Source organism: Salminus brasiliensis, chromosome 12 (assembly GCF_030463535.1).
Source record: "Salminus brasiliensis chromosome 12, fSalBra1.hap2, whole genome shotgun sequence".
Classification (NCBI taxonomy): domain Eukaryota; kingdom Metazoa; phylum Chordata; class Actinopteri; order Characiformes; family Bryconidae; genus Salminus; species Salminus brasiliensis.
In genome coordinates, this window is record NC_132889.1 from 34,580,812 (window position 1) to 34,608,052 (window position 27,241).

Below are 27,241 nucleotides of genomic sequence, written 5' to 3' on the forward strand. Positions count from 1 at the left end.
GCTCAGTGTTTTGTTCACGTGTTTTGGTTCAGGTTTAGCACGTCTTGTTTAGTTGATGTGTTTCACCTGAGACTGGGGGTACTTAAGGGGCTCCGACGCTCTGTTTCGGAGCCGAGAATTAAATGGATAAACGGTTAAGGAACCTTAAGGTAGCCCAAGAGGTTCCCGCCTGTGAGCACATAGTGATTAGGCCAGCTTTGACTCGACTCCGTTGTTTACCAGCAGGCAACCCGGAGGTTCGAGTATTCAGCAAGGTTCGCTCGCGTTCCACGAAGAGATACCCACGACTCTCGTTCCAGCTAGGCGACCCTCTGCCACACAGCAGTTCCAGGTTGGGTCGGCCTAGCAGCTCTTGCCAAGTAGCTGGTTCCCCATCTTAACCCCCGGTCTCAGGTCTGTTTGTTTTCGCCCTCTTGTTTGCCATGTTCTGGTTATGTTGATCACTGTTCACGCTTATTCCCTTTAGCTGCTGCATCTTGTCTCACTTGCCCCCTTTTGTTTGTCTTGTTTTGGTTAATAAACTACTTGCACTGAGTCCATCTCTGTGAGCCTAACCCCCCATGACATAGACCAATAAAATCTAGTGTCATTTCGACTATAGACTAATGAACCTCATCCTTTATCTGGATTGAAATGTAAACAAACGAAATTCTGTCTAAACTTTATTGCAGCCCTATAAACCTTTAAACCTCTGAGCAGGTGCATGCTGGCCAAACCAGGATCCACAAGAGAAATTATATATATATATAAATATATATATATATATCCATTCCCACTTGAAAAAACAGAGAACAGACAAACACAAAATGCAAACAAACAACAGTCCAGGCTTTTAGATCCACAGGATGCCTTTCTGTCTGTGCTCCACATAATGACAGAAATCCTCTCTGCTCTCCAGCCAGGCTGTTATAGTGGAGGAAATGTAATAGAACCGGCAGTGACAGAACAGGTGCACTGTAAAGTGTCTGCTAGGTAACTAGTTCCACTAAATACACTAAAACCAGTTAGCTGAGCCAGCCAAACAGAAAAGAAAGGAGCTGTGAGTTAAGCCTAGATTAGCTAAAAACACCCAGGCAATCATGCACTTCCTTTTTCTCAGTGTGTGCAGAATTAACTGATCATAAGCGACCCAGAAAGAAAAAAAACACATAAAATGTGCTTCCCTATGCTGTTGTGATACTGTACCACCCCGTCACGCCGGCGAAGCTCGTGAATTGAATTGAATTGAACTGATAATGCAGGAAGGGGACAGTGACACTCAATATTAAGAAAAATAGCAGCACTCTGGCTCATTACAGGCTCGTTTCAGCACTACAGCCAGACGAACAGCTCCTCAATTAGTACTGGCAATATAATAGAGGACAGACAGAGAGAGAGAGAGAGAGAGAGAGAGATACATCTTATCGTCTTATCGCTGTGAAATTGAGATGTCTGATTGTTTGCAGGCACGAAAGGTCACTACTGAGGACCACACTTCCTCTTTATTCAACCAATCAAAGCTAATAGAAACATGACAGACAAATACTAATATCTCTCTCAGTATCTCTCTCAGTATCTCCTCTCTCTCTCTCTCTCTCTCTCTCTCTCTCTCTCTGTCTCATCCTAGCTTGCTCTCTCCCTCTCTTTCCCCTCTGCTTTCTGCATCTGTCCTTTTACGTCTTTGTCCCTCTCTCTTCTTTCTCTCCTCCCTTCCCTTCTTTACTTTTCTTGTCTCTCACCCTCTGCATTTCTCTTTCTCTCTTTTCCCTGTTCTTCCCCCTCTTTCTCACCCTTGTCTCTCTCTCTCTCTCTCTCTCTCTCTCTCTCTCTCTCTCTCTGTCCTCACACTCTTCTCTTTCCCCCTATTTCTCTCCATCTCTCTTTCCTCACTTTCCTCTATACTCTCCTCTCTCTCTCCCTTTCCTCTTCTCTTTCTCTTCCTCTCTTCTTCTCTCTGTTGATTCACCTCTTTTCTCACTCCCACCCTCTTTCTCCTTTCTCTTCTGCCCCTCATTTCTCTCCTTTTTACTTTTTTCTCTTCTACTTTCTCTCTCCTTTCTCTGTTGCTTCACCCCTTCTGCCCCCTGTTGTCTCTCTTCTTTCCTCTCCCCCCTCTTTCCCTTTTCCTCTCTCACTTTCCGTAATCTGTGCTCTCTTCCTCTCACTCCTCCTTCTTCTTTTGTCCTCCTTTACACTCTCTCTCTCTCTCTCTCTCTCTCTCTCTCTCTCTCTCTCTCTCTCAATTCTTTCCTCCCTCTCATCTCCCTTTTTACTATCTCTCTCCCTCTCTCCCTCTCTCTCTCTCTCCCCTGCTGTTCTCCACCTTTTTGCTGATTCATTATCACTGTATGTCTGCTGCCCTCTGCTCTGTTTGCTCTCACCACCTGACCCTTTCTTTAGCTTTCCTTTTAACACTCATTTTTTTCATCATCGTTCCAGAGCTCCGTCTCTGTCCTTCCTCCTTCTTTTCTTCATGGATGATGCAGCAGGACGTCTGCAGCCAAACAAAGCAGGATAAAACAGCAGTGGTGGGTCGTCTCATTTTACATTTAGTTTTTATTTTAATAAAACAATCAATTCAAATGAAAACTACACCCCAACTTAACCCACTACACCTAAACGTAACCCACTACACCTAAAGGTATAATCCACTACACCTAAAGGTATAACCCACTACACCTAAACCAAAACTTAACCCACTACACCAAAACTCAACCCACTACACTTAAACTTAACCCACTACACTTAAACTTAACCCACTACACCTAAAGTCAACCCACTACACCTAAAGTTAACACACTACACCTAAATCTAAACTTAACCCACTACACCAAAACCTAACCCTCTACACCTAAACTCAACACACTACACCTACCCCTAAACGTAACCCATTACACCTAAATGCAACACACTACACCAAAACCTAAACTTTACCCACTACACCTAAACTCAACACACTACACCAAAACCTAAACTTCACCCACTACACCTAAACTTAACACACTACACCAAAACCTAAACTTTACCCACTACACCAAAACCTAAACTTTACCCACTACACCTAAACTCAACACACTACACCAAAACCTAAACTTTACCCACTACACCAAAACCTAAACTTTACCCACTACACCTAAACTCAACACACTACACCAAAACCTAAACTTTACCCACTACACCTAAACTCAACACACTACACCAAAACCTAAACTTCACCCACTACACCTAAACTCAACACACTACACCAAAACCCTAAACTTTACCCACTACACCTAAACCTAAACTTAACCCACTACACCTAAACTTAACACACTACAACAAAACCTAAACTTCACCCACTACACCTAAACTCAACACACTACACCAAAACCTAAACTTTACCCACTACACCTAAACCTAAACTTAACCCACTACACCTAAACTCAACACACTACACCAAAACCTAAACTTCAGCCGCTACACCTAAACATAAATCTAACCCACAACACCAAAACCTAAACTTTACCCACTACACCTACACCTAAACTTAACCCACTACACCTAAACTCAACACACAACACCAAAACCTAAACTTCACCCACTACACCTACACCTAAACTTAACCCACTACACCTACAGGTAACACTACACCTAAACTTAACACACTACACCTAAACCTAAACTTAACCTACTACACCTAAACTTAACTGACTACATCTAAACCTAACCCACTACACCTCAACCTAAACTTTACCCACCACACCTAAGATTAAACTCAACCCACTACACCTAAAACTAAACGTAACCTAATGCACCTAAACTTAACCAACTACACCTAAACCTAAATTTTACTTACTACACCTAAACCTAACCTAAACCTAACCCACTACACCTAAACCTACACTTAACCCGCTACACCTAATCTTAAACTAAACATAACTCACTACACCTAAACCTAAACATAATTTACTACACCTAAACCTAAACTAAACTTAACCCACTACTCCTTAACCTAAATGTTATTTACTACACCTAAACCTAAAATTAAACTTAATCTACTACACCTAAACCTAAACTAAACTTAACCCACTACACCTTAACCTAAACGTAACCTAATGCACCTAAACTTAACCAACTACACCTAAAACTAAATTTAACCTACTACACCTAAACCTACACTCAGTCCGCTACACCTAAACCTAAACCTAATCTACTACACCTAAAACTAAAACTTAACTTAACCATAACCATAATAGACTGTGAACGTCTTACAGTTTCTGCAGGAGTTTCCTTCTTTAGAAGCTCCATAACAGGGAAAATGGGTTTTGTGTATTTGGCAAAACAGCGCCACCAGTGGACAGGACAGGAGCTCGCACAGATGTCAGGAATTTCTTGAGGTGCACTTGTATGAGCTCCTGCTGATCTAACTCCACCAACACCACACGTTCACAAACAATTGAGGGGCGGAGCTACAGATGCAGAAGCAATAAAGTGAGTTAGGAGAACTTTAGACTAAACTTATTTGAGTTAAAGTTTGAAGGTGTGTGTGTGTGTGTGTATACAGGTACATTCATATGTGTGTGTACGCGGCGTGTATGTGTGTCAATGTGTGTGAGCACCTTCATCTTTCCTGTGCTGTTATTGTATTTTTCTCTTTTTTTCTCAGCTGCCAATATGCATCCCATTTCCCTGCACCCACCCCCCACCCCCCCATCCCCCCGTTCAGAAATGGTTCCTTATTGGGCTGTGGTGCGTTTTTGAGCGTCCCATCCATCGATCGGCAGCTTTGATTGAATTAAGGGTCCCATGTGAGAACTCAATCCATCTATGAGGACGATGCAGGACAGCTGACATTTTTACACTTGCGGCTGATCAATGAAGAGGGGGTATGCGGAGGAAAGCAGTACAGTACTGTCAAAGACTTATGAAGGTTTGGGCTGTGAGGGAGAACAACAGGGAGAACAACAGTGAGGAGACCACGCTGGGTTCAGGTTTGAACGTGTGATGAGAAGATGCTGCTAGATCAAGGCGTCATTTGAACGTTTGTCTGACAGTAGTGTTAGTATTATTAGAAGCAGCGTTAGCAGAGGGCTGGTAATAGTAGCAGTGCCTGAGGCTGCAGTGTGTGTGTGTGTGTGTGTGAATTTGCAAAATGCTGGCTGATGTTCATGTATAGTTTATTCTAATGTCAGTCAATGAGGAGAAGAGTGCTGGCGTATAAAATGTGTCCAAAAAAAGAAAAGTCTCTCCCGCTTGTCTGCTAGTAAATCATCCCATGAATCAAAGAACACTGATATTACCTAGTGTATAGAAAGGCCCAGGAAACCCAACAGCTTTCTAATGGGTTTTTTAGGGCTGAGGTACTTATTTACTCAGTACTATTTACAGTTACAGCATCTGATGCTCTTATACAGAGTGACTTTCATTTGAACCGTGTTACACAGGTAGGCAGGGATGCTGCCTGGGATTTTGGGCCCCATTAGAATATATTACACTATCCTTAATTTATAATTTTTAAGGCCTCTAGATTCATCCTAACCCCCTGCACTAGTGCTGATTAGGGTGTAGGTATAGGTTAGTACCCTGTACTGTTAAGTCTGGTGGAGGTTTAGCTTAGTATACTGTACTGTTAAGTATGGTGGAGGTATAGCTTAGTACTATGTATTGTTTAGTATGGTGGAGGTATTGCTTAGTATCCTGTACTGTTAAGTATGGTGGAGGTATAGCTGAGTACTATGTACTGTTAAGTATGGTGGAGGTATAGCTTAGTGCCCCGTACTGTTAAGTGTGGTGGAGGTATTGCTTAGTATCCTGTACTGTTAAGTATGGTGGAGGTATAGCTGAGTACTATGTACTGTTTAGTATGGTGGAGGTATAGCTTAGTACCCTGAACTGTTAAGTATGGTGGAGGTTTAGCTTAGTATCCTGAACTGTTAAGTATGGTGGAGGTATAGCTTAGTAATATGTACTGTTAAGTATGGTGGGGGTATAGCTTAGTACTATGTACTGTTAAGTATGGTGGAGGTATAGCTTAGTACCCTGAACTGTTAAGTATGGTGGAGGTTTAGCTTAGTATCCTGAACTGTTAAGTATGGTGGAGGTATAGCTTAGTAATATGTACTGTTAAGTATGGTGGAGGTATAGCTTAGTACTATGTACTGTTAAGTATGGTGGAGGTATAGCTTAGTGCCCCGTACAGTTAAGTATGGTGGAGGTATAGCTTAGTACCCTGAACTGTTAAGTATGGTGGAGGTTTAGCTTAGTATCCTGAACTGTTAAGTATGGTGGATGTATAGCTTAGTAATATGTACTGTTAAGTATGGTGGAGGTATAGCTTAGTACTATGTACTGTTAAGTATGGTGGAGGTATAGCTTAGTACTATGTACTGTTTAGTATGGTGAAGGTATAGCTTAGTACCCTGAACTGTTAAGTATGGTGGAGGTATTGCTTAGTACTATGTACTGTTAAGTATGGTGGAGGTATAGCTTAGTACTATGTACTGTTAAGTATGGTGGAGGTATAGCTTAGTACTATGTACTGTTAAGTATGGTGGAGGTATAGCTTAGTACTATGTACTGTTAAGTATGGTGAAGGTATAGCTGTTAGGTATAGGTTAGTACCCTGAACTGTTAAGTATGGTGGAGGTAAAGCTTAGTACGGGGTGTGTTCCTGTAACTTGCTCTTAAGTACACTGTAATGTAGTACTGTACTGTACTGTAATGCTGTACAGGCTATAAATTGAAGTGAAACTTTGTACCCTCTACTTTCCTTTAACTAAACGTGTACATCTACTATCACTCCCTTTACGTACTCTGTAATAATTTCTCTTAAGTCTTATTTAACAGTAAATTATGCTTAGAAGTACAGTGGGATTCAGAATCGTAGTTATGTGCTATATTTGTAACATATTTTGTAACATATTGGGAACCGAATCCTATATTTCTACATAAATAACAGTGTTGTTATCCACTACGCAACACCAGCAACTCCTAGACTAAAATTTGCAACATCGTGGCCTGGAGTTGAACCCAGAACTGTGTGTACAGTATTTTTCACATTGCCAGGAAGATATGGCACATAGACACATTAAGCTGCCCCTGTGTATTGTGAATGATGCAAATTATCAGTGCAAATGTGTAGCCAATAACTAGCTAGTTTACTAACACAAGTGGGGTCCTAGCATGGTTATATTCAAACAATTGAGGTTACCACTTTGCAAATACCTCTTATCTCCAAAAAGTCAACTTTACAGAATAAGGAAAAATCCTTTTAATGAAAGTCAATGTAAAAAAGATTTTGCTCCAAATTCCTTTGGAACATTTCTATTGGTCCATTCTTTAGGAAATTCTGACAGAATGTAGAGAACAACTGCCTGATTTGAAATTTTGTTCAAAAAGGGAAATGGAAAAAATGGAGATACTAGCTTTTTGCATGGCAGCGATGATGTACACTATATGTCCAAATATTTGTGGATACCCCTTTACATAAATGCATTCAGCTACTTTAAGTCAAACCTATTGCTGACACAGATGTGCAAATGCATACACACACACATCGTCTAGTCCTTGTAGAGACTCTCAGAGCAGATAAGCATAACCCTATTGGTGCCATGCTTAATGCCAAGCATGGGCTAGAGCATTGTGGAGCTGTAGAGCAGTGGAACTGCATTTTCTGGAATGTTGTCCCAATACTTTTGGGATGAGTTGGGAATGAAGTGGGTTGGTGATCATCCAACATCCTGACCTCACAGTGTTGTTGCTAAATGCTCGTTTTAATGCCCTTAATTTCAGAAGAAGCAAAAAATTAAGGTGTCCCAATACTTTTGTCAATTCCCCCCTTTTTTTCTCCCAATTTGCTACTGCAAATTAACCCACCTGTTTGTAAGTCCTACTGCCGCCTGTGTTGGCCAACATCGCTTTAGGAATGATGAGAGTAAAGAGACCACCCTCTACCCACCCGGGGAGAGCACGGCTAATTGTGCTCCCTCTGTCTTCGGCTGCTGATGGCAAAGCTGCATGGCTTGGGATTCGAACTCGTGACCCCCAGGAGCAGATGGTCTGTGGACACAATGCACTTCTGTAGTTGAGACCACTGACCTCGCTGTGCTGTTTAACACCACAGTGATCCTGTCGGTGTTCTTACAGTCAGATCACTGTCAGTCAGACTTCTCTACGCTCCACTGTTCTCCTCACACGCCTCTTAGTTTGCCTCCCACACACTTCTGCCTCCCTGTCCACTCTGCTATCCTTCCCCCTCTTCCTCCTCTCCGCTTTTCCTTTCTTCCTGTCTTGTCTCTCACTCCCGTCCTCCTTCTCCTCCTCCTTTTTCTGCGCTCTTCGGTGCTCCAGCTCACAGCTCGAGAGCTGGAAAGGGAGGAGAGAGGACGGCGCGAGCGGAGGAGCGCGAGTGTGAGTGAAAGAGAGCGAAAAAGAGAGAGGAGAGAGAGCGACAGAGAGAGAGAGAGGGTCAGTATAAATCCCTCCATCTGAGAATCCGCCTCTGCAAACAGACCCACCCTCTCTCTCTCTCTCTACCTCTCTCTCTCTCTCTGCCACCCTCACTTTCTTCCCCCACAGCACAGAGCAGCAACTCTCTCTCTCTCTCTCTCTCTCTCTCTCTCTTTCCACCACACACTGGGATTGACTTTATTTTAAGGGCGTGTGAGTGTGTATGTGTGTGTGTGGGGGCGGGGATTCAGGAGGTGCGCGAGACTCCAGTCTCTTCCCCACTCCAGCAAAGCCAAAGCGAGCCAGCCAGGAGCAAGGTGCAAGAAAGAGTAAGAGAGAGAGAGAGAGAGAGAGATAGAGGGAGAGAGACAGAGAGAGAAAGAGCGTGCGCTGGGGAGCGCTGGAGCGAGCGTGTGTGTGTGAGTGTAAGAGTGTGTGTACGGGTCGCTTTCTGCCTCGCGCACTCTTCACTCTTCACTCAGCACACTTCTCGGGAATCTAGAGCCTTTCCACTTCACCCAGCTTGCGCCCGTCTTCATCTCCCCGGGAATCGTCCAGTAGGAATTTCCCTCTGTAGCCGGCATGCTCCCGTATTTTTCCTTATCTCTTCTCAAAGAAGACGTCCAGTAGGGATCCTCAAGATCTTTTGGACTTCCTTCCAGTCTTTATCTCTCCAGCGCTCGTCCAGGAAGGATCTTAAAGCTCCCAACCCCCTTTCCGAGACTTTCCGAGACGCCTCCTTCTCTGACTGTTCTCCGACAAGGATTTGAGAGCGTCGCACCATCCAGACTGTCTTTTTTCACTTCTTTCCCGTTTGTCGTCCAGCAAGGAACTTAAAAGAGTTATTCCTCAAGTCCTCTAACCCACCATTCCGCCCACCCGGACTGTCTCTCAGTCTCTAGATCCCCCTGCCCCCCTCATCCAGCAGCCAAAATTTCGGCCCCCGGCAGACCCACCCTGGCCGCCCAGCCGCTGCCACGCCTCAGCCTGGGCAGGAAGACCCTGGTGGCGGCCGCCGTCGGGGTCATGCTGGTCCTGGTGCTGGTGGTGCTCATCCCGGTCCTGGTCAGCTCTGTGGGCGCTGACGGCAGCAGCAGCGGCCACTACGAGATGCTAGGCACTTGCCGCATGGTGTGCGACCCCTACCTGAGCAAAGGGGGCGCCGCCGTGGCCACGGGGACCGCCAGCACCGGCTCCTCTTCCTCCGCTCAGGCCGAGGCCGAGGCGCTGGCAGCCGACCACAGCAGCACCAACCTGCTCCCGCCCTCCACGCTCGTCCAGGGGCCGCAGGGGAAGCCGGGACGGCCGGGCAAACCGGGACCTCCAGGCCCTCCCGGAGAGCCAGGCCCCCCGGGTCCGATGGGGCCCCCGGGGGACCGAGGGGACCGGGGCCGGAGCGTCGTGGGCTCGGGAAGCAACGGAGCTATCAGCACAGTCACCTACAACACGCAGCCGAGGGTGGCCTTCTACGCGGGACTCAAGAACCCGCACGAGGGCTACGAGATCCTCAAGTTCGACGACGTGGTGACCAACCTGGGCAACAACTACGACGGCGTGTCCGGAAAGTTCATCTGTGGCGTGCCGGGCACCTACTTCTTCATCTACCACGTCCTGATGAGGGGTGGCGACGGCACCAGCATGTGGGCTGACCTGTGCAAGAACGGACAGGTGAGAACGAGAGTCCCGGCCAAAAAAAAAAAAGTTCTGCTGAAGCTTTTCCTGGAGACGATCACCTGCAGTCTGTCTGAGGTTCTTTCTCTCGGACTCTCTCTCCTTTAATCATTCTTTCTGCTTCTTACCGTCTGTCTCTTTTCCTCTGTCTTCCTTTATGTCCTTCTCTTTTTCCTCTTGCTTTGATGTCGTTTCACTGTTTCTTGTGATCTTTCACTTTCCTTCCTTCTCTCTTCTGTCTCTGTCCTCGTTTCTCTGTCTGCTTTCTTCTGTCATTATGTCTTTTTTTCTGTCCTTGTCTTTCCTTCTGTGTCCTGCTGTTTGTCCTGTTTTCTCTTCTCTTTTATAATTTGTCCTTTTTGCTTTGTCATTGTTTGATTGTGTGTTTAAGCTTGTCTAAGCTTAGAGGTATCCTATTTCTTGGGTAAATAGCAAAGCACTTTGCAAGTCGCTCTGGAGAAGAGCGTCTGCTAAATGCCGTAAATGTAAATGTAAATTTTCTTTTTTGTCTCTCTGTTGTCTTTCTTTTTTGTTCTTTTGTGTGTTGTTCTTCTTACTGTCTTTCTTTTTTGTCCATTTATTTTGTTGACTTTCTATATCTGTCTGTTTCTATATGTTGTCCTTCTTTCTGTCTTTTTTGTTGTCCTTCTTTCTGTCTTTCTTGTCTGTCTCTTTCTATATGTTGTCCTTCTTTCTGTCTTTTTTGTTGTCCTTCTTTCTGTCTTTCTTGTCTCTCTTTCTATATGTTGTCCTTCTTTCTGTCTCTTTCTATATGTTGTCCTTCTTTCTGTCTTTTTTGTTGTCCTTCTTTCTGTCTTTCTTGTCTCTCTTTCTATATGTTGTCCTTCTTTCTGTCTTTCGTGTCTCTCTTTCTATTTGTTGTCCTTCTTTCTTGTCTCTCTTTCTATATGTTGTCCTTCTTTCTGTCTTTTTTGTTGTCCTTCTTTCTGTTTCCTTTATTTCTTTCCTGACTTTTTTCTTTGTTTCTTTCCGTTTTTGTCTTCGCCTCACATTCTGTCTTTGTCTTTTTCCTGTACGTCTTTTCATTATTTTTCTTATTTTCTAATTTCACTTTTTTTTTGTCTACATTTTTTTTTGCCTTTTTTCTTTTGTCTTTGCTTATTTTCTCTTTCTCTCATTGTCTCTCTCTTTCTCTTTCTCTCTCATTCTTTCTTTCATGTCATCTCTCTCTCTCTCTCTCTCTCTCTCTCTCTCTCTCTCTCTCTCTCACTCTCTCTCTCTCAGGGGTCTCTATTTCATTAATGATCATAAGCTGCCTTTACACTCTACTCTTGCGTGTGATCGTGTCGTTGCTGTTCTGCGCTGTACAGAGGACACATACTCACACACACACAGAGTGAGGCGGTGTGTGTGTGTGTGTGTGTGTGTGGGGGGGGGGGGGGGGGGGGGGCTCGTGCACATCGGCACAGATTCTCCCAAAACAGAAAAAGAAGAGTCATTTTGCTTCTGTTTAAAACTTTATAATAATCTGTGTGTGTGTGTGTGTGTGTATGACGGCTGCTCCATCTGAGTCCCCTTACCTCACACACATTATTGATGGGGGTCTGGTGTTCCAGTTTGAACACACTGCTCCTTCATCATCTGTAATTAACAACGTGCTGCATCGTCACACCGGCAGCACACACTCAACTCTCAGCACACACACATTTCCGTCTCTATCCGGTTCTGGTCTCCGTCCCGCTGCAGGAATGCGAGTGACAGCGCGGGAGGATTAGTTTACATGCAGACGTAGATGCAGACTGATCACACACTGATTCATCCCTTAATACACTCCCAGTTATCAAAGCAGCTCCTGCTGAAACATTACCATCATACTGCTGCCTGAGACCAGACCCCCCCCATGTGCTCGAGGAAAAGTGAGCTGTAATAATATTAACTGTAATGATTATAATTATAATATTCATAATAACCCAGCACTTGTCATTACAGTAGGTTAATGAAGCTCACTGATCACGGCACTTACTGCTGCCACTTACTGTACATTTTGCTAATTACTGTACACTACTCTCATTACATGAATTACTGTACACTATACTAATTACACAAATTACTGTACACTAGTAATTACACAAATTACTGTACACTATACTAATTACACAAATTACTGTACACTACTAATTACACAAATTACTGTACACTATACTAATTAATTAAATTTTTGCTTATTACAATTATAACTGTACACTTTACTAACTACTGTACAGTAATCTAATTATACTTATTACTGTACACTACACTAATTACTGAACACTACACTCATTACATGATTTACTATACACTACACTGATTACTGTACAGTGCACTAATTACACAAGTTACTGCACACTTCACTAATTACTATACACTATACCAATTACTGTACACTTTACACATATTACTGTACACTACACTCATGACTGTACACAACATTAATTACAGATATTACTGTATGCTACACTTGTTACAGTACACTACACTAAGTACTGTACACTACACTAATTACACATATTACAGTAGACTACACTATTTACAGATATTACTGTATTCTACACTCATTACAGTATACTACACTAATTACACATATTACAGTACACTACACTAATTACACATTACTGTACGCTACACTCATGACTGTACACTTCTCCAATTACACATATTACTGTATGCTACACTCGTTACAGTACACTACACTAATTACACATATTACTGTATGCTACACTAATTACAGTATACTACACTAATTACACATATTACTGTATGCTACACTCGTTACAGTACACTACACTAATTACAGATATTACTGTATGCTACACTCGTTACAGTACACTTCACTAATTACAGATATTACTGTACACTACACTAATGACTGTATAATTGCATATTACTGTACACTACACTAATTACAGTATACTACACTAATTACAGATATTACTGTACACTACACTAATTACAGTACACTTCACTAATTACACATATTACTGTACACTACACTAATTACAGTACACTTCACTAATTACACATATTACTGTACACTACACTCATTGAATTGGTATTAATTTTCTTGGAGACAGTAAGGGTGTGCCTTTGAGTGCGGGGTTGTGAAAGAGGGTCAGAAGAGGAGTACCCTTTATTACCCACTATCATATATTTACTGTTTCCATCCATTTACTGTAAGAAAAGGCAGACAGACAGACAGACATATACTATAATTATTAATAGTGTCGTTGTTGGGCTACATTGTACATGTGTAGTAGTAATATTGAATATGTGCATTTTAGCTAATTCTCTAAACACTGTCAGGTCTACGCCCTTCACAAGGGGGTTCTTCAAGAGTTCTTCAGTGAAGACAATGAAGACATTTAGAAGTGTAACCATTTGAATGCTTATGTGGTTCTTTGCCTGGTGAACTGTTCCTCTTGCTATAAGAGTAAAATGTGTGTTTCTTATTATTATTATTATTAATATTATTTAATAATATTAAGAATAATAAACCCACTCAATAATAATTGAGTCTACTAAGTTATACTAGTAGTAGTATTCAATATGTGCATTTCGGATAGGTTTCTAATAATTAGGCTATATCACAATGGCAGACAGGCTGGTCCACAGATCTGCACCCTTAAAAAGGAGGCTCCTCAGTGGTTCTTCAGCGAAGGTTCTGGTTATATATAGAACCGAGACCATTAAAAAAAAAACATTAAATCTTTCTTTATGATAGAGAACCTTATATCTCCACTATTGTTCTGAGTCGTGTGTAGCTAAATAAGACCTCAGTCATTTTCCATAGTATGCTGTGTAATTACTGAAGCTTTGGCTGCGAAGCTTTGGGCAGTGAAGTGAGTGTGTGGGTGATTGTGAAGGGCGTGTTTTTATGACCCGATCCAGCATGAGCTAAATGCAGCTACTCGCTGATGGACGTCCCTCTTTTTCCCAGCTCACACATTCTGCAAGTGTGGCGGGAATGTTAGCAGCTTTTGAAACGCGACCTGTCGGCTCCAGGCGCGCTTTATCGCCTCGTAGCTCTGGGGAGGGCTGCAGGTCTTCAGGTCAGCACTGCTTTTTCTGGCCTTCTGCTGGTTCTCCTGTATTTGGTCCTTAAAGTTCTTCTTCCCCACCGAGAGACAGAGGCAGCAATAAATAGCGCTGAAGTGTAGAACATGTGGGGAGCATCACGTTTCTGAACGCGTCCTCTCTGCTTTTCCAATCTGGACGTTTTGTAGTTGAAATTGCTGCGCTATTAGTTTTCTGGCACAGCCGTTCATGTGAATAAAAGCAGGGGGTCACAAGCCAGAGCCGGCAAGCTGCACACACTTTTAACGAATGACCTATAAAAAGCCTAAAACATCGAACCCGGTTATTGAGCAGCTAAAATGGCAGCTGTAGGGTTTTTTTTCTATGTTTGAAAGCTGCATATAAGGCCCAAAACACTCCTGGTGCCGAAAAAAAAAGAAAAACACACACACAAGAAGGGTCATCATGTGGCCTAGAGGTCAGCAAACTCACGCGCACAGTCATACGCTCGCTCTCCCCGACGAGACGGACCGAGTTGCAGTCAGATGAACACAATTACTGAAGGGTTACCCTCTCCGAGAAGAACTGTCTGACTTCCACATAAAGAGAGTGTCACTGCCCCAGAAGCCGGGTGGCCATTAAAAGCGTGTGGAGGAAGAGAGGATGGAGGAGAGTGAGGATTAAATGGAAGGGAGGTGGGAGTGGGAAAAAAAAGCTGATGCCCGTCTTTCCCATCAGTCGTCACGGGTCGAGCCGAGTTGCTTGAGAAAGTGTTTTCTCTGGGAAGAAATGAGTAAAAAAACACTGTTGATTCAACCTACAATATTTATATAAGTCCAACTGGAGCTGTAAGAGAGAGCTCAGTGCTGTAGGTGTTCATTCAGCACTCTACACCAAGCTGCCAGTCTAGCAGAACTGCCTAAATGTCTTCTGAGATGTTGAGCAATGGATGTCAATGGATGTGAAAGACATTGTGGAGTATTTCCATTCACACATTCATAAAAATGATGAATTATATGTTTTAGCACATTTGGTGGAGTCCCACAGGGTTCTGTCAGAACTGAAGTGTAGCCTATGAACAAAGGTTGAGGGGATTAAATACTGGACCCAAACATTAGCTTCAACTGAGCTATCATATGGAAGAGCTATTAACCAAGCAAAGAACCTGCTTAAACAGTCAAATAGCTCATAGAACCAAATAAGGAACCTTAAGGAACCTCATTTTTTAAAGACATTGCAACCTAGATTTATTATTCAGATGTTGGTCCTTATCGTGATGAATTATATGGTTTAGCACATTTGCTGGAGTCCCACAGGGTTCTGTGTTAGGGTTTGTCAAACTGAAGAACTGAAGTGTAGCCCATGAACAAGGGTTTATCGGATTAAATACTGGACCCAAAAATGAGCTATAACTGAGCTATCAGATGGAAGAGCTATCAAACAAAGCAAAGAACCTGCTTAAAAAGTCAAATAGCTCATAGAACCACTTAAGGAACCTAAAGGAACCTAATTTTTTAAAGACATTGCAACCAAGATTTATTATTCAGATTTTGGTCCTTATCGTGATGAATTATACGGTAATTGTTTAGCACATTTAGCACATTTGCTGGAGTCCCACAGGGTTCTGTGTTAGGGTTTGTCAAACTGAAGAACTGAAGTGTAGCCCATGAACAAGGGTTTATCGGATTAAATACTGGACCCAAAAATGAGCTATAACTGAGCTATCAGATGGAAGAGCTATTAAACAAAGCAAAGAACCTGCTTAAACAGTCAAATAGCTCATAGAACCACTTAAGGAACCTAATTTTACCTAGATTTATTATTCAGATTTTGGTCCTAATCATGATGATGATGTATTATTCGGTAATCGTTTAGCTATAGCAGTTACTGACTATAGCTATCTCTTGCTGTCAGAAACTGACCACCAATAAACAGATTATGCATGAACTGATAGAATACCACCTCCATTCACAACTGTACACCAGCTAGGTGTTTCTAATAAAGTGGCCTGTACGGGGGCATTCAGACGAGCATGCCACACCTTGTGCTTACAAGTCAAATAGGTAAAAGTGACACAGCTAGGTGTTTCTAATAAAGTGGCCAGTCAGTGTAAAGGGGGGTATTCAGACAAGGCAAAGTGTGCCACTGCTAGAGCCTTAAAAGAAAAGGCCTTTGTGGGGTGGGGGGCGGGTCGACACAGTACTGGAACCACTAAAGAACCCTTGCACAGTCCCCCTTTTGTTGCACACTAGAACATAAATATGAGGTAGATAAAGTAGTAATGAAAACAGTAGCAGTGTCTGAAAACAGCCCACACGTTTCCTCCATGCTGGATGAGCGAATAGAAAGAGGGTCTGATGATGATATAGATGATGTATGGTGAGCAGAAAAGCTCCACATATGTGTGAACCCAGGAGAGCTGCAGATGTGGGTCCGAGACTGTGGGGTTTGCGCTGTGTGTGGCTGTGCTCAGGGTTCTGTTGAGGGCTCAGTTAAGCCTAATCTCCTCCAGCACTCAAGAGCAGCGTTCATTATAAGTGCTTCAGGAGAGTCATGAGGACTTCAGTGTGTGTGTGTGTGTGTGTGTGTGTGTGTGTGTGTGTTTGAGGAACGCCTCAACAGACAGTTAAACACTGCGAGCCGAGAGCCGATCTGTCTCCCTCCTTTTTCTCTCTCTCTTTCACTTCTTTTCTTTTCCCATTTTTCCATCTTTATCGTACCAACATTATTTGGACAGAAGTATTGGGACACCTTACCTGCTCATTCACTGTTTTTTCTAAAATCAAGGGTTTGTTGAAGTAACTGTCTCTAGTATCCAGGGAAGAAGGTTTTTTTACTAGGTTTTGGAACATTAGTGAAGTCGGGATATTGGATGATCAACACCCACCCATCCATCAATCCAGAGAGAAATGAAAGGAATATTGCAGTAGATGGTGAAGCAGGGAGGTGTGTGTTGCTTATACACACATGTTTGGCGAGGAAGGGGTCAGTATTGCTGAGGTGTGAAGTGTGTTACCCTCTGTTCCTCAGGCAGTGACACGCTGATACTGGAAATGTGTTGTTGAACAGTCTCCTTAACTTATGACCCAGAAAGTTAACCTTTTAAAAAGTATCTGTCACCCCCTGATTCTTCTCCTGACTCTTCTTCTGATTATTTTCCTGACTGTTCTCCTGACTCTCCTCCTGATTATTTTCCTGACTGTTCTCCTGACTCTCCTCCTGATTATTTTCCTGACTGTTCTCCTGACTCTCCTCCTGATTATTTTCCTGACTGTTCTCCTGACTCTTCTTCTGATTATTTTCCTGACTGTTCTCCTGACTCTTCTTCTGATTATTTTCATGACTGTCCTCCTGATTCTTCTTCTGATTATTTTCCTGACTGTCCTCCTGATTCTTCTCCTGACTCCTCTTCTGATTCTTTTCCTGACTGTTCTCCTGATTCTATTCCTGACTCTTCTCCTGATTCTGTTCCAGACTGTTCTCTTGAATATTTTCCTGACTCCTCCTGACTCTTCTTCTGAGTATTTTCCTGACTGTTCTCCTGATTCTTCTCCTGACTGTCCTCCTGATTCTATTCCTGACTCTTCTCCTGACTGTTCTCCTGACTGTTCTCCTGATTTTATTCCTGACTGTTCTCATGATTCTGTTCCTGACTGTTCTCTTGATTATTCTCCTGACTCCTCCTGATTCTTCTCCTGACTCTTCTCCTGAGTATTTTCCTGACTGTTCTCCTGATTATTTTCCTGACTCCTCTTCTGATTATTTTCCTGACTGTTCTCTTGAATATTCTCCTGACTGTTCTCCTGATTTTATTCCTGACTGTTCTCCTGATTCTATTCCTGACTCCTCCTGATTCTTCTCCCGACTCCTCTTCTGATTATTTACCTGACTGTTCTCCTGATTCTTTTCCTGACTGTTCTCTTGATTATTCTCCTGACTCCTCCTAATTCATCTCCTGACTCTTCTCCTGATTCTTCTCCTGACTCTTCTCCCGATTCTTCTCCTGGCTCTTTGATTCGTTTTATGACTTATCTCCTGATTAGTCTTCTGGCTCTTCTCGCGACTTTTCCGCTGAAGTACAGTACAGATAAACCGTAAACAGTATGAGTGTGTTGGTGTTATTGGACGGTTGTAGGTTGTGTATCGCTACAGGCTGTAGCAGCTACTACATGGTGCTACAGGATGCCGTATAAACTGTGGCTTGCACGACTGTCTGTTCAACATCATAAAAAAGGAATCTGGGTTAGCCCCCTACGGAGCCCCACTGATGATATCCCACATAAATATAATTAAGGCGTGGCCACAGCTTAATGTTATTTATATGGGATCTCACCACCGGCAGTTCACTATAATAGTCCTCTGTATAGGGATCTGGATTTTTCCCATGTAAGGGGGTAGTGAGTAGGGCACAGTTGTAGGATAGGGAATAGACACAACTTAAGAAAATCTGCTGCACCTTATGAATGCTCGGTGGTCCACCGAGCAAGACACACCAGATCGCTGCACGTTGACCAATAATTACAGCTCCAGTCTTTATATGCTGATCCATCACTGAGAGGCTTTATAGACAACTTTATAGTAGAAGGGAAAAACCTTCTAACTTTCAATGGAAGTCAATGGAAAAATGAATGTGCTGAACCACGGCCAGATTCTCATGCATGGGGCCTGCGGTCCGCTCCTGTATGAAATCTTTGCCGCTGCTTTGTGGCCTTGGCTCCGGCAGCTCCGGGTCTTTTGTGGTGTTTGTTTGCGGAGCTGCCAAAGCCGAGGCATTACGGAGGAGCACTAATGCAGAGTCAGGACAAAGAGCGGACTCCAAACGTTTATGGCCGACGTAAAAGGAGGAGCCGTGGAAGGAGTGGAAGAGCATATGCTGCTGTAAAGCCCCGTCTGCCGGAGCCTCCCCAGAGAGCCGTCTCACAGGCACTTACAGAAACACTGGAGACGAACCCCCTCAGAGAGGCAGCTAATCTTTATAAAGCGGTTACCGCCTCACTAATTAAACAGCCCGCTCAGATCAGAGCAGCGAGAGAGTGAGGCGGAGACGCATGCATGTGTGTGTGTGTGTGTGTGTGTGTGTGTGTTTGTTTTCATGTGTTTTGAGGACAAAAGTGAGAGTGGTAACCATAACAATATCAGGACCAATAACAAAATGGTCCTAATTGTGTATGTATAAATATATATGGACAAAAGTATTGGGACACCTGCTCATTCATTGTTTTTTCTGTAAACAAGGGTGTTTTGTAGCTTTTGTTGGAGTAACTCTCTCTACTGTCCAGGGAAGAAGGCTTTCTAATAGATTTTGGAGGAACATTGCTGTGAAGATTTGATTGCATTCAGCGACAAGAGGCTTAGTGAGGTCAGGATGTTGGATGATCACCACCCCACCTCATCATTTCCAACTCCCAAAGTCATCCTAAAGAACAAAGTAGTTCCACTGCTCCACAGCTCAATGCTGGGGGCTTTATACCCCTCTAGGCCATGCATGGCATTAGGCAGCATGGTGCCAATAGGTTCATGTTTATTATCTGCTCCAGAGACTTATATTTTATTTAAGCTATGTGTGTGTGCATTTGCTTGCATCTGTGTCAGCAATGGGGCAACTTTACATAGCTAAATGCATTTATCATATTTTGACATGTGATGTGTATATATACGTATCAAAATCAGGAACTGTGTACCCTAGTTGGGCTTTGGTAGTGTAATGCTTCTGATAAATGCACAGCCTCACATTCGCTGTCTGTTTTGGGCTCAGTGTGAGTGTGTGTGTGCGTGTGTGTGTGTCTGTGCACGTGTTGGTATTCGTAAGTGTGAATCATCGTAAGAGCAGGTGTGTTTTCTCTTTTTGTCAGTGATAGAGAGGCATCAGCCATTCAGTGAGGCTGTACAGTCCCTGTGGACTAGAGCTCGTTCCTCAAGCTGCCATATAACCATACAGCGCCACACACACACACACACACACACACACACACATACACACAGACTACGGTGCGTATTCCTATCTTTATAAGGTTGCCATGTCCTTCGTTTTGCGTGTGTGTGTGTAAAAGCAGCAGTCCTTATATTGTTAATACCTTTATATGTCCGCCATTCTGGGGACATTTAGTCCCCACAAAGAGTCAAATACACACATATTTAAAAAATGAGATACCGGCCAAGTGACTGGACTTTACTTCATCATTTTCATCTGGTCATTGGTCATCTTCTAGTAAGAAGTGTGTGTGTGAGTGTGTGTGTGTGTGTGTGTGTGTGTGTGTGTGTGTGTGTGTTTACTGGCTACTTGGATACTTGTCTTCACACACAGTCTCATCCGTAAACACACACACACATACACACACACACACACACACACACACACTTCTTACTAGAAGATGACCAAAGTAAAGTCCAGTCACTCCTGGCTACTTGGTATCAAAATTTTAAAATATGTGTGTATTTAACTCTTTGTGGGGACTAAATGTCCCCAGAATGACGGACATATAAAATTATAGAAACACCCATATACACACACAATCTATGGTGCGTATTCCTATCTTTATGAGGTGTCTATGTACTTTGACCTGTGTGTGTGTGTGTAAAGGCAGCAGTCCTTATGTTGTTAAGACCTTCATTCAAGTCCGTCATTCTGGGGACATTTAGTCCCCACAAAGAGATAAATACACATACCTGTGCGTTTATCTCTGTAGACTTTACTTTGGTCATCTTCTAGTAAGAAGTGTGTGTGTGTGTGTGTGTGTGTGTTTACTGGCTTAGCACTGTTACCTTGTTAGATTTAAGATCCGAAGTAAACATTCGGATACTTTTCTTCACACATAGTCTCATCCGTAAACACACACACACACACACACACACATATACACACACACACACACACACACTCACTGGCGGCATTGCTATTCATCCTTTTTCAATCCACTTTATCCTCTTTCTGAGCTCACTGCCTTCACCCCTCCATATGTTTCTTTTCGAACAGTTTTCTTTCCATGCCAAATATTCTTCAAAAAAAAAAAAAACAACCCTCTCTTCCTCTCTTCCTCTCTTCCTGGCCCGACCTGTCAGCTGTCTTCCTTTCCCCCCACCAGGATTTCTGCTGTGCTGCCGAGGCGACGGCAATCAAATCCCAAACCTGTTTCTGAGCTGATGAAGAGGATAGAGCGAGAGAGTAAGAGTGAGAGAGAGAGAGAGAGAGAGAGGAAAAGACAAAGGTGTGGGCAAAGACACTTGTAGTGTGCCAGGAATTCTATTTAATCGTAATTAAAAACCTTGAGTGTGATCCAGGCTGGTGCTGGCAGCCGGCCCTCCGTTCCTTCTGTTAATATTGCCATTAATCCACCCAAACCGCTTCAGACTGCGCTCCAACCGAAAAGCATCCAGCCTCGCTCTCTCCGGAGAGCCCTCCTACATTCAGGCTCATCAGCTACATTCACATTACCAGCCTTATTGCTAGGGGTGTACAAATGCATTGATCTGAAGGCGGTGGTGATTCAGCTGCATTGATTGTGGAATGTTAGGATCAATTCTAATTGATCAGAACAATACTTAATAAAGTCTGAGCTCTTGCTTTTGGAGAAAATAAAATTCCAGGGCTGCTTTCGAGAGTGAAGAAAAAACCTAAATCCAATAATAAAGCCTGCTGTATTGTGTTCACTGTCTATATTCCACTAGTGAAGAAAAACACTGCTGCGCAAAGGATTGGAGCCAGACACTGTTGTTATCTTATTGTATAATAACTATAATACATTATTAAAGACACCAGAAGGGTTCATCAGATGTTTATTAAGTACACTGCTAGTCAGGTTTCATAACATCCCAGGTTTTTAAGCACTTTAAGTACAGTAAATAACCGCAAATGATATTAAGGGTAAGCAGTAAACTGGTAGAGTATATGATGGAATTTTTTTTTTTTTTTAAAGATCAGAGGAGGAGGGTCAGGAACATGTAATCGATTAACAACTAACATCCGGTCTGTAGCAATTCATTAATAAATAAACAAACATATAGACAGATAGATAGACAGAAGGACACATATAGACAGATAGATATACAGATAGACAGACAGACAGACATACTGATAGACAGACAGACAGACAGACAGACAGATAGATAGATAGATAGATAGATAGATAGATAGATAGATAGATAGACACATATAGATAGAAATAGACAGACAGATAGACAGACAGACATGGATAGATAGATATATATAGACAGATAGACACTACTAGTGTCAGAAGGTTTAGGTGTGAGCAGTCTGGATGATCAGCTCGGAGTAAAAGTCCAGGATTGAGATGTGAAGATCTGAGAAGATTCGATTTCTCTGCCTGAGATGAGCATCAGATTCCGGCCTGTTCAGCTCTGAACATGAACATGGTCATTCTCTCATCTCACACAGCTCTGCTCCCTCATCCTCCTCCTCCTCCTCCTTCTCTTCCTCCACCCTCATCACCCCTGTCTGCGGCTCTCAGAGGACCAGAGCACTCTGGAGGTGTTGAGGTGAACCAGAGCAGCTTCTCTCTCTCTCTCTCTCTCTCTCTCTCTCTCTCTCTCTCTCTCTCTGAAGAGTCCTCAATGAGGGCTTGTAGACTTTAAACGAAGATGAGGATGACATTGAACACGGGCGTCCGCTGGTTTCTCTCCCTGGGGAGCTGTTTGCTGTTCTGAACACCACAACCCCCCGTCCCCCATCTCTGTCACTCTCTCATGCCACTGTCAGGCATCATGCGAGCTTTTTGATTGACGTTGTAAAGAATGAGAGAATTAGAGTGATGGAGTGATGACAAACAATTCGTGCATGCACTCAGGGCTAATGTGTGTCTGGTGTGTGTGTGTGTGTGTGTGTGTTTGTGCGTGTGTGTGTGTGTGTGTGTGTGTGTGTGTTTGCTTTTGTCCATTGTAAATCAGAGAAAAGGCTTCTAGGGGTATAAACAGCTCCTCCTTTTGTTTTGTTTTGTTGAGTTTTTCATTTTTAAACTAAAGGGACTGAAGGATTGTTTGGTTGATGGGGTAAAGACTCAGGCCTGACTTTACTCATCTAGATATTTAACCTACAGTTTATATAAAACTAGCCTGGATTGTAAAGGCCTGTCTGGAAGGTCTGGCCACCAGTTAATCAGTATTCCTGGCTACAAATGAAGTATATATATATATATATATGTATATATATATCAGAATTTCATGATAAACGGACCAATAGAAATGCTCCAAATGACTTGGAATAAAATCTTTTTATTTATAATTATAAAGTTTAAATTCTTGGTCCATTCTTAAAGCAGCACAAATGGAGATGTGAGGTTTTTGTGTGACTGCAGTATGTTTAATGCATGTGGGACATGCATATATAGCACAAGTCTGAAAGTGTTAAAAAAAAAAACTGGTGTGTGTGTGTGTGTGTGTGTGTGTGTTTGTGCGCACAGTGTTTTCCTACATTGCCAAGAAATATATTTGTCTGCTCGCTCGAACGACGGCATGTGATCAGTTCCCTCCACAGGGTGTGTTCGCTCTTGACACGCTGCATGCTTTTAGAGTGTGTCGGCAATTTATACACACCAGGCAAAACACAGCAAACCATCTGGAGGAGCGGGAACACGTGTTCCGGTGTTGTGTTTTAATTAAGCAGCATTGTGTTCAGGTATTACAGACACACCGTTACTCATGTAGAACAGAGCAGCGAAAACAACCTGAAAACAACTGCACTGCAAACATGAGGCCTCCAAGCTCGCCGGAGCCCTGTGTGGTTCTGCTGAGCAGAAAGGAAGCTATACAGAGAGCCGTAGCGACAGAGTAAAAAAACAAAAGTTTGTGGACACCTTCTACTAAAATTAATCCATGGATTGCTGCCATGGATGTGCAAATGCACGTATACACAGCTTGTCTAGTCCCTGTAGAGAAGCATTACAGCCAATAGAATTGGAACAGATAAACAGCATGAGCCTAGGCACCATGCCTAATGGCAAGCATGGGCTGGAGGGGTAAAGAAGACCCCCAGCATTGTGGACCTGTGGAGCAGTGGAAGAGGGGAGTTGGGGATGAGGCGGGGTGGTGATCATCGCTTTCACATTGCAAACGAAGCAAAGCCTGATTCAGCGTTATTCGGACTGAGACCACCTCTCCTGGCCTGACCATATTTTTGGACCTTTGGTCCGGACCATGGTACAAGGCCGGACCAAACTGAAAAGTCTGAAGGTGGTGTGAAAGCCCCCTTAGGACATTTTCACACCTGAAAGTCAAAACCAAGGGTCATATTTTTGCTACATTGCAACATTTAATCCGTTCAGCTTCGGCTTCACACTGCAGGAACTGATACGGAACACTATATGGCCAAATGTTTGTGGACACCCCTTCAACTATTAAATGCATACAGCGACTTTAAGCACCAATGCACCCATGGGCAAGAGGGGTATAAAGCCCCCTAGCATTGAGCTGTGTTTTTTGGAATGAGCTGGGTGGGGTTGGAGGTGTTGATGGTGCTGTAATTATCCAACATCATGACCACACCAATGTTCTTGTCACTGAATACAATCAGGTCCTCACAGTAATGTTCTCCAAAAGCCGTAGAAAGCCTTCTTCCCTGGACAGCAGGATAAACTCTTTTTTTAGACCCTTGGTTTTGGAAGAAACAATGACTGAGCAGGTGTCCCAATACTTTTGTCAATTTAGTGTACTGAGAAATGCATTCTTTTGTACCTTTAAGGTACCAATTACAGGACAGGAGAGAGGCTGAATTAACAGGGATTAATAGCTGATTGATAAGGCTGCAGTTTAGGGGGTTAACAGTGTCGGGGGTTTGTTACTCTGGTTTTTAATGGAGTTCCTCTTTAATTAAGCGATAAGTGACAGATACGACCAGATAGCCGCATGAAAGTGGTATGAGACTCCCTCTCTCTCTCTATCTCTCTCTCTCTCTCTCTCTCTCTCTCTCTCTCTCTCTCTCTCCCTTTCTTCCTTCCATTCAGCTTGTTAGGGAGGCATGGGCGGGGTCTTTGTCCTTGATCTATTGTTTAATTGGACGGCACGTTTGTCAGTCAGCAGAGTGGAACACTAAGACTGGTCTAATTGTGTGTGTGTGTGTGTGTGTGTGTCGCGTTATTAGCAGTGGGCTGTTCTCAAGCTGGGAAGAAACGGCAGAAATGTGTCAAAGCATCCTGTGTGACACACACACACACACACACGTAGACACACACATGCACACTCTCACACACTGTGAGGCCCCAGAAACCTATCATTTATTTATGGGAGAGGGTCTCTTACTTCTAAAGGCAAAGTTCTCCCTTACCTCAGCCTCTTCTTAAACACACACACACACACACACACACACACACACACACACACACACACACACACACAAACACACACATCAGTCACACAGAAGCTGCGGGCAGACTGGGCTGATAGCTTATGGAGTGTGCATGTGTGTGTGTGTGCGTGTGTATGCATGGAGACATGTTATTAGTGTGCGTTTGTTTTCAGCACTTTGTGAGGACCTATGACCTTCAATATTAAAGGTCTTTACACTCCAAGCATGATTGATTGATTCATACAGTGTGATTTCACTCAGTAAATGCATTTTTAATATGTGTGTGATTGATGTTTTACTCACAGAGATCTGATGTGATCAGATGGCAAAAATGAGGACTCTGCAGCATGGCAACAACCTGGCTGATGGGTCAGTTGCCCTTCAGAAACTATAATAAGGATTAGTTGACCTTGTAGTTGGTCATGTTTAGTCCTAGCATCTCTAAAGGCAGCTTAAACTAAGGAATGGATGCTCAAACTACATATAAAAAAACACACAGCTTTTGAAGGCTGTGGACAAACTCTGGACAATAGACTGGTCAGTGCCCCCATGTGTCTGAGCAAAAAATACCAACCAGCCTGTTTGGAGCAAGGTGCTGGGTACCCAGCTCTGCTGCATCAGCTAGCAGACGTCCCATGCCGGCCAGCATCCCACTGAAGTGATGTGGGGTGAGAGAGAGAGCCATCTACCCACCTGGAGAGAGCAAGGCCAATTGTGCTCTCTCAGGCTCTGGCTGCTGATGGCAAGCAGCACAACCTGGCAAGCACACAAATATATATATTTATTTATTTCTTTATTTCTTTCTTTATTTATTTATTTGTTTGTTATTTGATTCAGTCTCCACACACTCCAGAGAACACAGTTCTTCCACTGCTCCACAGCTCAGTGCTGGGGGGCTTTATACCCCTCTAGCCCATGCCTGGCATTAAGCAGCATGGTGCCAATAGGTTCATCAGGTTTATCTGCTCAAGAGAGTCCTATTCTATTGGCAGTACTTTTCTACACAGACTACACAAGCTGTGTGTGTATGTGTGTGTGTGCATTTGCACATTTGTGTCAGCAAAGGACACTACTTAAAGTAGCTGAATGCTTTCATTAGTAGGGGTGCCCACAAACCAGCTACAGTAATACAGATGTCAATAGAAGTACTTGCAAATATAGTAACACCGACCTGCGTGCGTGTGTGCGTGTGTATGTGTGTGGAAGTGTGTGGAAGTGTGTGTCGTGGCAGTGCACACACAGCATATGTACTAAAATAGGCCTGCTCCTCTGCCTGATTGATTCGGGCATGGCGGGCACACACTGACTCATGAAGCGTCTCTGTCTCTGTATAATGAGCACAAATAAACACATACTAACACACACACACACACACACACACACACACACACACACACTGTTTTTAGGACTCACACATCCACTCATGCACACACACACAGATTCACACAGCGAGGAACTCTCAGGCCCTTCAAGTCATTCAGAGAAGGCCTCATTTTTGAGAACTACACTATATGTCCAAAAGTTTGTGGACATCTCATAAAAGCATTCAGGTACTTTAAATAGCACCCATTGCTGACACAGATGTGCAAATGCGCACACACACACAGACAGCTTGTCAAGTCTCTGTAGAGAAGGACTACCAGTAGAATAGGACTCTTTGGAGCAGATAAACATGCCACCATTTCTAATGCTAGGCGTGGGCTAGAGGGGTATAAAGTCCCCCTGGCATGCGGAGCTGTGGAGCAGTGGAAGAACTGTGTCCTCCGGAATGATGGATGGTGGTGCTCCATCCAATACTTTTGAGATGAGTTGGGAAGGCGAGGTGGAGTGGTGATCATTCAACATCATAATAGTCTTGTC

At 43.3% G+C, this 27,241-nt stretch overlaps 2 protein-coding genes across 2 annotated transcripts in view; one reads left to right on the top strand and one right to left on the bottom strand.

Annotated features, from left to right (window-relative positions):
* ezh1 (enhancer of zeste 1 polycomb repressive complex 2 subunit) overlaps window positions 1–27,241 on the bottom strand; it is a 291,439-nt gene that overhangs the window by 226,049 nt on the left and 38,149 nt on the right. The window lies entirely within an intron of this gene.
* Window positions 9,268–27,241, top strand: part of c1ql1l2 (complement component 1, q subcomponent-like 1-like 2) — a 54,094-nt gene continuing 36,120 nt past the window's right edge. Inside the window, exon 1 of the mRNA XM_072694149.1 lies at window positions 9,268–10,074. Coding sequence (XP_072550250.1) covers window positions 9,433–10,074 — 642 coding nt within the window. The 5' untranslated portion in view covers window positions 9,268–9,432. The remainder of the gene's footprint in view (window positions 10,075–27,241) is intronic.